This window comes from Bos mutus, chromosome 28 (genome assembly GCF_027580195.1).
Source record: "Bos mutus isolate GX-2022 chromosome 28, NWIPB_WYAK_1.1, whole genome shotgun sequence".
In the NCBI taxonomy this organism is placed as follows: Eukaryota; Metazoa; Chordata; class Mammalia; order Artiodactyla; family Bovidae; genus Bos; species Bos mutus.
In genome coordinates, this window is record NC_091644.1 from 31,354,696 (window position 1) to 31,368,638 (window position 13,943).

Genomic DNA, 13,943 nt, shown 5'->3' on the forward strand with positions numbered 1-13,943 from the left:
CCAGCTTGAACAACTGGAAGTTCATGGTTCACATACTATTGAAGCCTGGCTTGGAGAATTTTGAGCATTACTTTGCTAGCATGTGAGATGAGTGCACTTTTTTGGTAGTTTGAGCATTCTTTGGCATTGCCTTTCTTTGGGATTGGAATGAAAACTGACCTTTTCCAGTCCTGTGGCCACTGCTGAGTTTTCCAAATTTGCTGGCATATTGAGTACAGCAATTTTACAGCATCATCTTTTAGGATTTGAAATTCCATCACCTCCACTAGCTTTGTCCCATCACCTCCACTAGCTCACCTGGAATTCCATCACCTCCACTAGCTTTGTTCGTAGTTTTGCTTCCTAAGGCCCACTTGCCTTTGTCTGGCTCTAGGTGGGTGATCACATCATCATCATTATCTGGGTCATGAAGATCTTTTTTGTACAGCTCTATGTATATTCTTGCCACCTCTTAAAATTTTCTGCTTCTGTTAGATCCATACCATTTCTGGCCTTTATTGTGCCCATCTTTGCATGAAGTGTTCCCTTGGTATCTCTGATTTTCTTGAAGAGATCTCTAGTCTTTCCCGTTCTACTGTTTTCCTCTATTCCTCTGCACTGATCACTGAGGAAGGCTTTCTTATCTCTCCTTGCTATTCTTTGGAACTCTGCATTCAGGTGAGTATATCTTTCCTTTTCTCCTTTGCCTTTCACTTCTCTTCTTTTCTCAGCTATTTGTAAGGCCTCCTCAGACAACCATTTTGCCTTTTACATTTATTTTTCTTGATCACTGCCTCCTGTACAATGTCACAAACCTCTGTCCATAGTTCATCAGGCACTCTATCAGATCTAATCCCTTAAATCTATTTGTCACTTCCACTGTATAATCGTAAGGGATTTGATTTAGGTTATACCTGAATGGTCTAATGGTTTTCCCTACTTTCTTCAACTTAAGTCTGAATTTGGCAATAAGGAGTTCATGATCTGAGCCACAGTCAGCTCTCAGTCTTGATTTTGCTGACTGTATAGAGCTTCTCCATCTTTGGCTGCAAAGAATATAATCAATCTGACTTTGGTATTGACCATCTGGTGATATCCACCTGTAGAGTCTTCTCTGGTGTTGTTGGAAGAGGGTGTTTTCTATGACCATTGCATTCTCTTGGCAAAACTCTGTTAGCCTTTGATCTGCTTTATTTTGTACTCCAAGGCCAAATTTTCCTGTTACTCCAGGTATCTCTTGACTTCTTACTTTTGTACTCCAGTCCCGTATAATGAAATGGACATCTGGTGGAGTTCTGAGAGGCCCCAGTAAAAAGAGTCACTCCTATAAGATTTGGAGGAGTAGGTGCTAAGATTCCTGTTTTGGGGAACCACAAGGCAAGCCCTCCATCTGGCACAGTAGAGACTCTCTGCCTAGCACCTCACCAGGACGAGCAGGGGAGTAGTGCAGCTACAGCCGGTGCTTTGAGAGGAGTCAGGCTCGCAGAATGGAGGGTGGAGAGGAATCTGGATGGTCCTGTGTTATCTCACCCAAATAAGTACATGATCTGTCCAGCAAATGACAAGTGCCTGGAAATCAAAATGAACTGTCCCAAATCAAAATAAAAATAGTAATTTAAAAGGTCTCAAAGTTTACACCTAACCTGTATTTATTCATTCTTTATTCATTTATTTAATCACTATATTACAGGTACCATACTCTGTACTATATATCTATAGTATTAAGGTCAACATTTTCTGATAACCCAAGTTTTATGTTTACTGAGTAATTCCAAGAGAATCCTTTACTATTCAGGTCACTGAACTCAATTCAGTCCCACGGCAGCACACCCACAGCTGACAGTGCCCTGCTGTAACACTTCTTTCTTCAGGGCATGATGATACCACTCAGACACCACTCTCAAGACTTCCCATCTGCCCTGTGCATCCTGACTGCAGGAACTTCCTCTCTTTTCTATTCCAAATGTCAGGTTTGGTCTTCACATTCCTCATCATCTCTCTCTACACTTTCTCCTTAAGTAATCAGTACTCACAACCTTTCTCAAAGCTTAACAACAGCCATTGTCAGGAAGCATTTAACAGGAGGCTTCCTGTGTGCTGTTTTGGATCTGTCAGGAATCCTTTGTTCCTTATTAATTACTGAATATTCAGGAATTAAGAGGAGAGGCAAGCCTCCTCCGGGGCTGAGGGATCCAGGCATTTCCTTCGTTAGTTTTTCTATACGGTGATAAGTACACTCTTCCTTCTTGTGAACCATATGTTAAAAGTGATTATTTATAATTCTTTCTCTCTTTAATATGGATTGCCTATGTTTTTGTAAGTCTGGAATTTTAATCTTTATCTTTGCTGAGAATAACTACAGTATATATGCCCACACCATGTTGATTAAAACACCTTTGCCCCATCAGAGCTCTGGTCCCCATGTCTTTCTTTCTCTTTCTTTCTTTCTCTCTCTCAGGCTATTTCTTTGGAGCGCAGAGGCCCTCTGAGTTCACTTGCCTGCCCGGGCTTCTGAGACCCTCTCGAGAAGGTGCTTTGTGCCTTCACCCCATCGAGAGGGCGCCTGAGGCCTCCATGAACAGAGCAAGCCCCGTACCAGGGGCTTTATTGGCTTTCTGCGTAAACCAAGGAATATCAGCCTCTTTCTCTCCTTTACTTTCTTATCGTCAACTCCGGACCACCAGGTTCTGGTCCATTAAAGGACCACAACAAGCCATGACTGAAATTGTTACCTCTGGGTTTGAATTCTCTACTGAAATTTAGCATCACAGAGTTGCCAATCTGACACTTCCATTTTACTGTCTCACAGACATTTTAATTAAGAGTGTTTGAAACCATATTGTTCACGACCATCCCCACCAGCTACACTCAAATCCACTCCTCTCCCAGAATCCCTACATCTCAGTAAGTGGTGACCATTCACCGCGTTGCTCAAGCCAGACTTCTAAGAGCCACACTCGTTCGTCCTCTCACTATATCCTATTTGTCAGTTCACCAATGTCGTACCTAAACACACCCAAATCTACCTACTTTCACCAATCTCCACCACTGTCATTAACAGCCTCTTTAATGACATGTTGATTCTTTCTTGCCTCCCACCCCAATAATCCATTTTCCATGAAGCAACTAGGTTGTAGGTTGTTTTTTTAAATGCAAATTAGAACAAAACCATGCCTCTCTCGGCATACAGTCCTATAATAATCCCTTCCCAGTACTTAACCATGGGCTGAAATGCTCCATAATCAAGTCTCTGCCTGTCTCGCCAACCTTATCTTCAGTGCTCCACCACCCTATCCACCTTCTGCTCCATGAACTTACCAGTTTGCTCTGACTCCAATATGATAATGCCAGCTGTTTCCTTGGCCTAGTACTATTTCCCTAGATATTCACAAGGTTGGCCCTTTCTTGCCGTGTAAGTCTTAGCTTAAATGTCATTTGCTCATTAAAGCCAGCTAAAACTACCCAACATAAAATAGCCTCTGTTTCATATCTATCAAGAACTTTTATTACTTAACGCCTTCTGGTTAACTTTTTATATATTTCTCTCTACCCACCAAAAGAAAGCTCTATCCATGAAAGCAAGAATCTGTATTCAGGCATTGTACCTAATGCCCAGAACTGCATCTAAAACACAGGAAATGCTTATTGATAAATATTTGCAGAATTACTAGATCTCACAGTTACCTTTTCGTACATCTATGGGATCCCCTTTGCTGACTTTTGGGAAGGGGCCTAAGGAAAGGAAGGCTCCTCACACCAAAAAAATGGGTTTTTCAGTTAAAACCATCATTAACATAATTCAACCAGATAAATTCCATGTAGCAAGAGAAATAAGAACATGCTCCAAACTGGTTAATTACCAGGAAAGAGACCATTATATAGTATTTCTATATATTTTAAAACTTCTATATCTAAACTCTTTTTGAGTATAAAAAAGTCACTCATCTAAGATCTAAGCTGATTTCATTCACACAGGTATCTCAGATCTGGCTAAACATGATGTTTTCTAAAAACATTAAATAAAAAATAATCTTGTGATATTTACCAGTTTGTTGTGATATGTTAGAAGACAACAAACTGGTAAATATCACAAGATTATTTAGATTTGTAAGGCTTAAAATAGTCAGACCACCTCATTACTCTTAGGGGTAAATTTAAAACCTTCTTTTAACTTCCGATGCAGGTTTTACCTACTCCAGAGAATACGCAACCATTTCTAATGCCTTTAAGAGATAAGAGGCAAAAAGAAAAGGAAAATCCAAAACTTTTTAGTTCTGTTGATATGTCAGAAAAACTGCAGGTCAAAGCAACCTTTTGTTTGACCTTTGCTGTCCCAGTATATCATTAAGTGGATAGGGTCATACTTTTGAGTCTTGAAGAAAACAAAAATAAGCCTCAAGCTACTTGCTTCTTATCTAAAGGAGTTCTTTGGAAAAGCCTAATTTCTCAAAAATGCCTTAAAACTGGAAACAGTCGCTCAAGTCTAGTTTCTCAGTAATGTGACCAGGGTGTTCAAAGCATCAGTTTCTTGCCTAAAGCAAGCTTCCTAGAGCAGGAAAACCATGTGCCTTGATCCCCTGCACACTGGGTAACCCACACCGGTCAGGACCCATTGGCTAAACGTGCTTCCCTAGAGCATTCTACTTGTCCATTTGTTTTTGGTTTTCTTTGGAAAAGAATAAGGAAAAAGAGTGTTTCTAACTACCACCTAATTTTTTTAACTTTTTATTTTGTACTGGTGTATAGCCAATTAACAAACAATGTTGTGATAGTTTTAGGTGAACAGTGAAGGGACTTAGCCATACATCTTCATGAATCCACTGACCCCCAAACTCCCCTCCCACCCAAGCTGTCAGATAACATTGAGCAGAGTTCCATGTGCTATACAGACCTTGTTGGTTATCCATTTTAAATATAGCAGTGTGTACATGTCAATCCCAAACTCCCTAACTATGCCTTCCCCCATCCATCCCCCTGGCAACCATAAAGCTCGTTCTCATAGTCTGTGAGTCTGTTGCTGTTTTATAAGTTCATATGAATCATTTCTTTTTAGATTCCACATATAAAGGATGTCATATGATATTTCTCCTCTGACTTACTTCACTCAGTATAACAATCTCTGGGTCCCTCATGTTGCTGCAAATGGCCTTATTTCATTCTTTTAGATGGCTGAGTAATAGTCCATTGTTTGTATATATGTACCACATCTTCTTTATCCATTCCTCTGTCAACGGACATTTAGGTTGCTTCCATGTCTTGGCTACTGTAAACAGAGCTGCAGTGAACACAGGGTACATATATCCTTTTTGATCATGTTTTTATCTGAATATATGCCCAGGAGTGGGATTGCAGAGTCATCAATCAGTTCAGTTCAGTTGCTCAGTTGTGTCCGGCTCTTTGCAACCCCACGGACTGCAGCACATCAGGCTTCCCTGTCCGTCACCAACTACCAGAGCTTGCTCAAACTCGTGTCCATCGAGTCGGTGATACCATCCAACCATCTCATCCTCTGTCATCCCTTTCTCTGCCTGCCCTCAATCTTTCCCAGCACCAGGCTCTTCTCCAATGAGTCAGTTCTTCGCATCAGGTAGCCCAAGTACTGGAGTCTCAGCTTCAGCAACAGTCCTTCCAATGAATATTCAGGACTGATTTCCTTTAGGATTGACTGGCTTGATCTCCTTGCAGGGTCATAAGGTAGCTCTATTTTTAATTTCTTAAGAAACTTCCATTGTGGCTATACCAATTTATATTCCCATTAACAGTGTAAGAGTGTTCCCTTCTCTCCACACTCTCTCCAGCATTTATTGTTTGCGTATTTTCTGATGATGGCCATTCTGGCTGTAACCACCCCCTGATTTTAAAATAGTGCTACAAGTGGAGATGTGGTAAATCTTTTAAAAAAATTTTAAGCCCTTTCCACTTTTCCCCAGGTCCTTCTCAATTCCCACCCTGTCTCTATGTTCTAACCCATTAATTGCCCAGTTAACAATCCCTCTGAGTTTTAGCGGAATAAAGAGGAGGGCAGGCATTCACAAAAAGCAGCTGCTTCAGAGTATCAGGTCATGCCAGGTAAGGGTCTTTTTACCTCATTTTGATGGCTTTGGGCTGTATGAAAGTCCTCCACACTGCGAGAATCTAGAATCATTCCCTAAGAAAGCCTGATTCTCTTATCACCACGTTTAAAGGGGCCGTGAATAAAAGCAGGTTACCTGGTGAATGCCCTGGCACTGATCTCCCTGGTTTCATCCTCTCCCCAACCTTTCAATGTGAATGAGCTGTTAGACATTAGGCAGTAAGGTGGAACAGGCTGGCCCGAGAGAACCAAAGCAAGAAAAGCCACAGGAGGGATTCAGCCACTGAGTCAGGAGCCTGCAAAGTCAAGCCCATAGAGAGTGGTCCACTCGTCCTTGGACAAGACCCAGAGCAGAGGCCCTCCAGATTCTGACACCACGTCTGAGTCATTCCCCTTTACAGTAGGTCCCTGCAGAGCAGTGTTTCCAGGAGGGTGCCTGCATCAGAATCAGACTAGGCTTTTGGTGAAAATGTAAATTACTGGTTCCTGCTGGCTGTTTCCCTGATGAGTGAGATGCTTGGGGAAGAATCTGCATTTTTAAGTGCACCAAGTGATTCTTATGTCTTTTAACATGGCTCTAGAGTGTTTATAAATCACCTTGTATGGTAAAGAATTTGCCTGCAATGTGGGAGACCCAGGTTCAATCCTCGGGTCGGGAAGATCCCCTGGAGAAGAAAATGGCAACCCACTCCAGTATTCTTGCCTGGAAATTCCATGGACAGAGGAGCCTTGTGGGCTGCAATCCATGGCGCTGCAAAGAGTCGGACATGACTGACTAACACTAACTAACTTGCTATGTACCCTCTGAGTTAAACCATTAGGAAAAGCCCGAGGATAAAGAAATTTTGCAAAATGAATTCAAGTCCTTTTTTCTAACAACTATTGCCATGACCTCAAGTAAGACACTTAACTGATCTGGGACCCTTTCCCTCGCTCGGAATTTATAGGGATCAAATAAGCTCGTGGATGAAAATGTACCATATAAAACATCAAAGAAATAAATGAATGTGATTTAAGGTAATTATTACTAGCACATTATGTGTTCATGTAACACTTTAAAGTATTCCTTTAGATATAAAAAGCATATCTAGTTTGAATGTGCAGAAATACCTCCAGTAATAAGCATTCATATATGTATATGAATCACATCTTTCATCAGGCTCTTGGTTTTCCTCGGGGTAAAGTTCTTTGGTGGAAATAACAGGAGTTGCTAAACATTACTGAGACTTCCTGCACACCACTCTAAGCACCGGGTGCCTTCTCCCACAGCATGCTCAGAATAACTGCAATGAGAAAACAGGCTCTGAGGCGTGAAGTCACTCATCAGAGCTGTACGTGTGTCGGTGGTGGCTGTCAGGTTCCCACAGCCCCTGCGTTTGACAACTACTTTATTAGAACGATCGTCATTTCAACCTGTCATCCTATTGGTCTCTGAGAACAGAACTGAATTAGCATTTCTAAACTGAACTATTTCATCTCTGAAATGACAGAAGCATAATCAACCACCTAAAGCTCCATTCCGCTCAAGGTGGGGGTGAGCTCAACAGCCGACTGCAGGTCTATCAGTGGAAGCCTAAGAATGAGCAGAGCAGTTTTTAAGGTCTCTGCCAATGAAATGAGATGCTGACTTTCTCTCAGAGCTAGAATGGCAGAAAGGGGGGTGTATACCTCCTAGGGCCTCAAATTGTTCACAATGATTCCTGCATTCTAGCTGCCAACAGTAACTTCAGACTTTAAATATACCCTGCCAAGTTGCTACTGTAAGTCTGACAATGAAATTTGCAGGAGACTGTGCTTTTTAGTATTTCAATAGTACTTTCTTTTTCACTTTCTCAAAGAGACAAAGGGGGAAAAAATTGCATGTTTGTATTTGCCTTTCATCAACATTCTAATTTATTACAAAGAAAATGGGTGGAGAAATGAAGGTCAATCTGCAAATGCTAGTGATTAGACTAACAATTATGAAATGCTTAACCAGTATTTGTTTTTGAACCTCCAGTGGTCTGACTGAACATTGTGATTCTTGAATTGATAATTTTCATCCATCTTTTAGGTTTGTGCAGTCTCTGCAGTTGTGTGTGTGAGTGTGTGCATGCGCACACATTCCAACTCCACCTGTACTTGCAAAAGACTTAGAGCCAAAATCTGACAGTCTGCAACTGAAAAGGCCTTGCTGACTGAGTCACGTACAGCCCAGCCAAGAAGCAAGGAGCTCTGGGTCCCTCTCCCTGTGGTGAGGATGCCAGCTTCCCCGTCTCACCCCTAAGCCCTGCAGCGAACATCTGGGAAGCATCATGTTTTGGAGCTCTTCTTGTGATACTTCCTGCTGTGTTCCTGGCACATCTGAACACGCTGAATTTTTAACTCAGATCTGCAAACTTGTTTTTGTTGAATAATTGCCTTTTCTCCTTCTGGTGGGCTTACGAGTGATACCCTGGAATGAAGGGATTCCTTATACATTTTTATATGGCATATTACATATGCCCTTTGCTTAATCTCAGCCCTGCTCTCCGACATTCTCCCCTAACAAAAACATATTTATCCAAATTTCCTTCATAGCTGATCAACAACTTTGAAAGAAAACATGCAAAAGATCATAATATATCAGATTGTATCTATTTCATAGCAATACGTTTACAATATTAGAAATTAAAGCAAATCACCATTAAGACATTTTCCTTATGTAAACAGAGAACGGGAGAGGAGAGAAGATGGTTCTCTTTTGCTCAGAGAATCAACGGGAAGAGTAAGTAGGGCATGACTCTACAAACCTCAAAGGTGGTCGTCATTGTGGGCTTATATGACACGTGGTTGGCCCTTCTCAGCTCCTTGATAGTTTCAGCAGGCATGGATTTAGAAAACCCCAGGCCACTCCACGTGTTTGTGGGTGTTCTGACCTCCGTCACCACTGGTTTCTTTAACATAGCTTTGGAAAAGAGAACATAAAACAAATGCTTGCTATTTTTAATGCATTTCTTAACACAAAATACCTTAAAATGTCTTCATAAAACATTTTATACAAGTTAACAGTAAATTTTAAAATGATACATTATTTCTTAATTGATCTAATGCTAATCTATTCAACCTCAACAAAGTTTATGCAACTTGAATCGAAACATTCTCAGTTTCCTTTTATGAAAGTCCAGTTTCTCAGTTCAATATCAGTACTGAAAAAGTTTTTATGTGTCTACTGAAAAAAAAGTATAGATCATAATGTATCATATACCTTTGGTTGCTAATAGCTTCTTCTGTTCATAGTCAAATGCCTAAAAAAGACAGAAAATATCTTTATTGTCAGTTTATCCAAATGTCACACCAATACTCCACAGAAAGATTACACGACTACAGCCCATGAGCCTGCCTGAGACAAACGCTAAGCTCTGCACCATAATGTGACAGTAATCCATGCAAGTCTGATAAACTTAAACATGTTTTCAAAACCAGTTCATTATAATAATACACTACTTCTGACTTTAAGTCATGACAGTGACAAGAGTCAGAAATCTTCCTTCAAAGGGAAAAAAATTCCTCTTTATTATGGATATTTAACATACCAGGATCAATCTATGCTAACTTAATAACAGTTATGCTAAATTTCAAAACAATGCATTCTCAAAATACTTTCAGGTTATCTATTATTGGCCTCCCTTGTTTCTCAAAATCCCCTCTTCATTTGGGTAAAATGGTATGATGTCACAACAACCTATGAAATTATGTAACTTAATTGGCATCATCTATGCTTTTAAAACGACATAAATGACAAATGTCTAGCTTTAATAATGACACAAGTAGAACATTAAAATTAAACCTAAATAAAAATATAAACCTAAGTTAAAAAATGAAACGTATTTATCTCGTATTGCACAGGACTAGGATGGCACCATTTATTCTTCTCATCCACACTGAGTATGTGACTACGACACAGATGGGTCTATATACAGACCCAGGTGAAGTCCAGATACAGCTACATCTCAAATGCTGACTCAGGGTTCTCAACTCTCGTGTTTCAGGAACTTAAGCTTGATTTTTAAATGTCTCTTATAAATAAAAAACTAAGAACAGAGATATATACATATATATGTTTATCTACTTTGCTATACAACTGAAACTAACACAATATTGTAAATCAACTATACTTCAGTAAGTTAGGAAAAAAAATGTCTCAAAGATAGGTCAAGAATCCATTGACAAGAGCCCTTTGGCCCTTCCTCCCAGGAGGACTATACCATCATATGCAGGGTGTCCATATAATTTATGGTCTGAAACAGGATACTTCTAAAAGCAAAAAGCACCACAAATGATTGGGTCAAAATAATGAAAATAAACTGGCTGACTGATCAACCAGAAGGAACACGGCAGTAAATTGGGAGGGTCAGACTTTTAGATAACACAGTTTGATAATGTTTTTGAAATCCTAGGTCTAAAATGGCTCTGGGAGTTAAAATCAACTTTTAATGACTAATGTCTAAGGCAAGATGTGGGGAGATTCTAAAGTTACTTGTTCAATAAATATTTATTGAGTGCCTTCTGGTTACAGATACTGTGCTACACTTTGTGGAAGAATAAAACAATGAATCAAAAATAATCTATAGCCTCAAATCATATGGAGGCTTAGCAGGGAGGAGAAAGAGAAATAACCACAAAATAAATTAGAAAGTGAGATAAATGTGAAAAGAGAGCTGGAGATTCAGAAGTCCAAGAATGGTCAGGAGACAAAGGTCATCTCAGGAGACAAAGGTCATCTTTAGCTCCAGAAATCACATAAGTCTTCAGTCTCTCTCCCTATTAAAGCTCAGTAACTCTTATCATTGATTTCTTAGTGATTTTAAAAGTCAGCTCTTCACTAATGGCATAAATAACATCTATTTAAATTGAAACTCTATCGCCAGGAATACTCTCATCCATCTTAAAAGAAAGGAACATGAAATGGTTCACTACAGGTATAAACTCGATGGAAAAGACGAGACTCACAAGATGGATGAAACTCACAAAGGGACCATAAAGGAATCTGATACTCTTTAAATGAGAGAACTTTACTGTATAATAACTGAAAATATATCCACCAGAGAAAATGTAATAAATGTTTGTTTTTAACTTTGCACCTTGTAAAGGCCATGGCTTTTGTAAAAACATTCATCTAAAAACATGAAAATGTTCAAATGCAAAGGATTAGGATAAGCAGACAAGCAGGACTGTGCTGTAGTTTTCACTGGAATTACAGAAGTACAATTTAGTTTCATGAATTAATTACTTTGACATATTTGTGACAATTTTATTTCTAAGACTTTGTGAAGTTTTTTTCTCTTTTGGAGGTGGGGAGATGGAGATGATATATCTTACTATGAAGTAGGTAAGTCTACTCATTAATTCAGACACTGAAGCCAAATGTTTATAGACATCTCTAAAAGCACAGAATCCTTATCTTTCATATTGTGATCAATACAAAAATCAGATTTCTGAATTCCATGATCAATAGTCTATTTTTTTTTTTTTGGTAATTGGACCAATAGTTTGAAAATGTATACAGAGAAAATCCCTGCTGAGGAAACTGTTTAAAGTAATCATAAAAATCTGTGAACCAACATAATCATCAATAACATTTAGTATCTCCTGTCAAAAAACTAAAGCCTCATATTAGTTATTTTCATAACTGTCTAAGGAGCACCAAACAAATTCATCTTCCCCATTTCACAGATAGAAAGATATTATATCTATTTATCTAAGACTATGTCATGAGGTAGTAAATGCTCAGAAATAGCAGCTCGCATATTTATCTAAATTATTTAAGTAACAGAAGAAAAATGTCATTTGCATAAGACACAGTGACATAGACCATGTTAGATCACTTTTAATATTTTAAAGAATTCTCCTCACTTAAACTAAATCCTGCATTTCATTTTTAATGTTTATAGCAAAAGCAATTCCTAACTGCTGCTGCTGCTGCTAAGTCACTTCAGTTGTGTCCGACTCTGTGCGACCCCATAGACGGCAGCCCACCAGATTCCCCCGTCCCTGGGATTCTCCAGGCAAGAACACTGGAGTGGGTTGCCATTTCCTTCTCCAATGCATGAAAATGAAAAGTGAAAGTGAAGTCGCTCAGTCGTGTCCGACTCTTAGCGACCCCATGGACTGCAGCCTACCAGGCTCCTCCATCCATGGGATTCTCCAGGCAAGAGTACTGGAGTGGGGTGCCATTGCCTTTTCCGAATTCCTAACTACTGCATATATATTTAAACTTAATTTTGAGTAGGCCTCACCAACTCAATGGACATGAGTTTGAGTCAACTCCGGGAGTTGACGATGGACAGGGAAGCATGGCATGCTGCAGTCCATGGGGTGGCAAAGAGTCGGACACAACTGAGCAACTAAACTGAACTGAACTGAGCATGCAGAAGGAAAACGGAATTTCTGCTCTACTGCTAAAGGTTCACTGAATTCCCCATTTCCCTCAATCTAGACAGCTTATATTTGGATGACTCTCGCTTTTTTTTTTTTTTTTTTTACTCATTACCTGCATGTTGACGTATGATGGCCGTGGGGCAAGCCGGGCCCTTTCATTGTTCTGTTGGGCGGCCCTCTCGGCAGCGCGCTCACTCCCCGGAGCCTTCTTGTCAGCCAGTGGGCTTTCTGCAGCACTCAGTTCAGGATCTGAGAGGAGCCTGTCAGTGCTGCTGTGAAAGAAAGAGTCTGGAATTGCACATGCCACTGTCACACTCACATGTACCACACCTCTGCCAGGGGCCACGTTTACTACTTAGGTTTACCATGTCCACCGTTTACAGGTATCATCTCATGCAATCCCCACAGCACTACTATGAGGTAGGCAGTATTACTGTCCCCATTTTTCACATGGGGGAAGCACCTTATCCAAGGTCCCGCCTCTGGTAAATGGTAGAGACGGGATACGAACGCAGATTTGCTGACTCTCAACATGGTGTTGAAACTATTTGAAGATATATATTCACGCAAAGTAAATATGTATATATGACATTCTGTATATGGTACATATGGAATAGGAATACAGACAAGATTTCTAGTTTATAGACATCAAGGAGCGATCTCTGACCCATGCTTACCTAATCTGAACAAACTGAGTCAGTCTGAAAGCATGCAGATAACCCATTTCATCTGTGTGCAATACACATGATGTTGCTACAGATCTGCTGTGATAAAGGCAGCAGATAAATAAATGTTTAGTATCTGTTCAGGGTGCAGGGAAAGAACACCTCATGAAAGTGCTTCTTAAAACGAGGGAGAGTTATCTGAATTATAAGAATTTATAGTGCCCTAGACATGTACCTCAAGCTTAACTCCAACTGAAGGTTAAGCTCAAGTAAAACAGAAATAACAAACAGTATTAGTCAAAGAGCTGATCTGTTCACACATTTTTTTTTTGTATCATTCACTATTTAGTTATACCAGGGGAATTCAGAGGAATTTAGTAAAGGCTATTAGACACAACAGGAAGAGCAAAGAGCTTTGTTTGTTTGCCAAAGTTCACAGAGGCCTCACACGGGCTTGTGACCTGGAATTGAAAGGGCATCTGCAGGTTCACCATCGAACAGCAGCAACTCAGAGGGAACAGCGTAAGCAAAGGCAAGGGAGTATGCAGTGCACATCACTGCTAGTTTTAAAGCCAGAATTATTTCTCTAACCTAACATTATTCCTCTAAGAAAGAAAGAAAGAAAGGGAAGTCGTTCAGTTATGTCCAACTCTTTGCAATCCCTTGGACTGTAGCCTACCAGGGTCCTCTGTCTATGGGATTTTCCAGGCAAGAATACTGGAGTGGGTTGCCATTTCCTTCTCCAGGGGATCTTCCCAACCCAGGGATTGAACCCTGGTCTCCCACATTACGGGCAGATGCTTTACCATCCGAGCCACCAGGGAAGC

At 40.1% G+C, this 13,943-nt stretch overlaps 1 protein-coding gene across 5 annotated transcripts in view; it reads right to left on the reverse strand.

Moving 5' to 3' along the window:
* Nucleotides 1-13,943, reverse strand: part of BICC1 (BicC family RNA binding protein 1) — a 352,248-nt gene that overhangs the window by 20,037 nt on the left and 318,268 nt on the right. For 4 of the 5 annotated variants that reach the window (XM_070364951.1, XM_005898905.3, XM_070364953.1 and 1 more), the window contains exons 15-17: nucleotides 12,564-12,723; nucleotides 9,279-9,318; nucleotides 8,824-8,978 (exon numbers count right to left, since the gene is read on the reverse strand). In XM_070364951.1, coding sequence (XP_070221052.1) covers nucleotides 8,824-8,978; nucleotides 9,279-9,318; nucleotides 12,564-12,723 — 355 coding nt within the window. The remainder of the gene's footprint in view (nucleotides 1-8,823; nucleotides 8,979-9,278; nucleotides 9,319-12,563; nucleotides 12,724-13,943) is intronic. The other variant, XM_070364950.1, reaches the window with a different exon arrangement.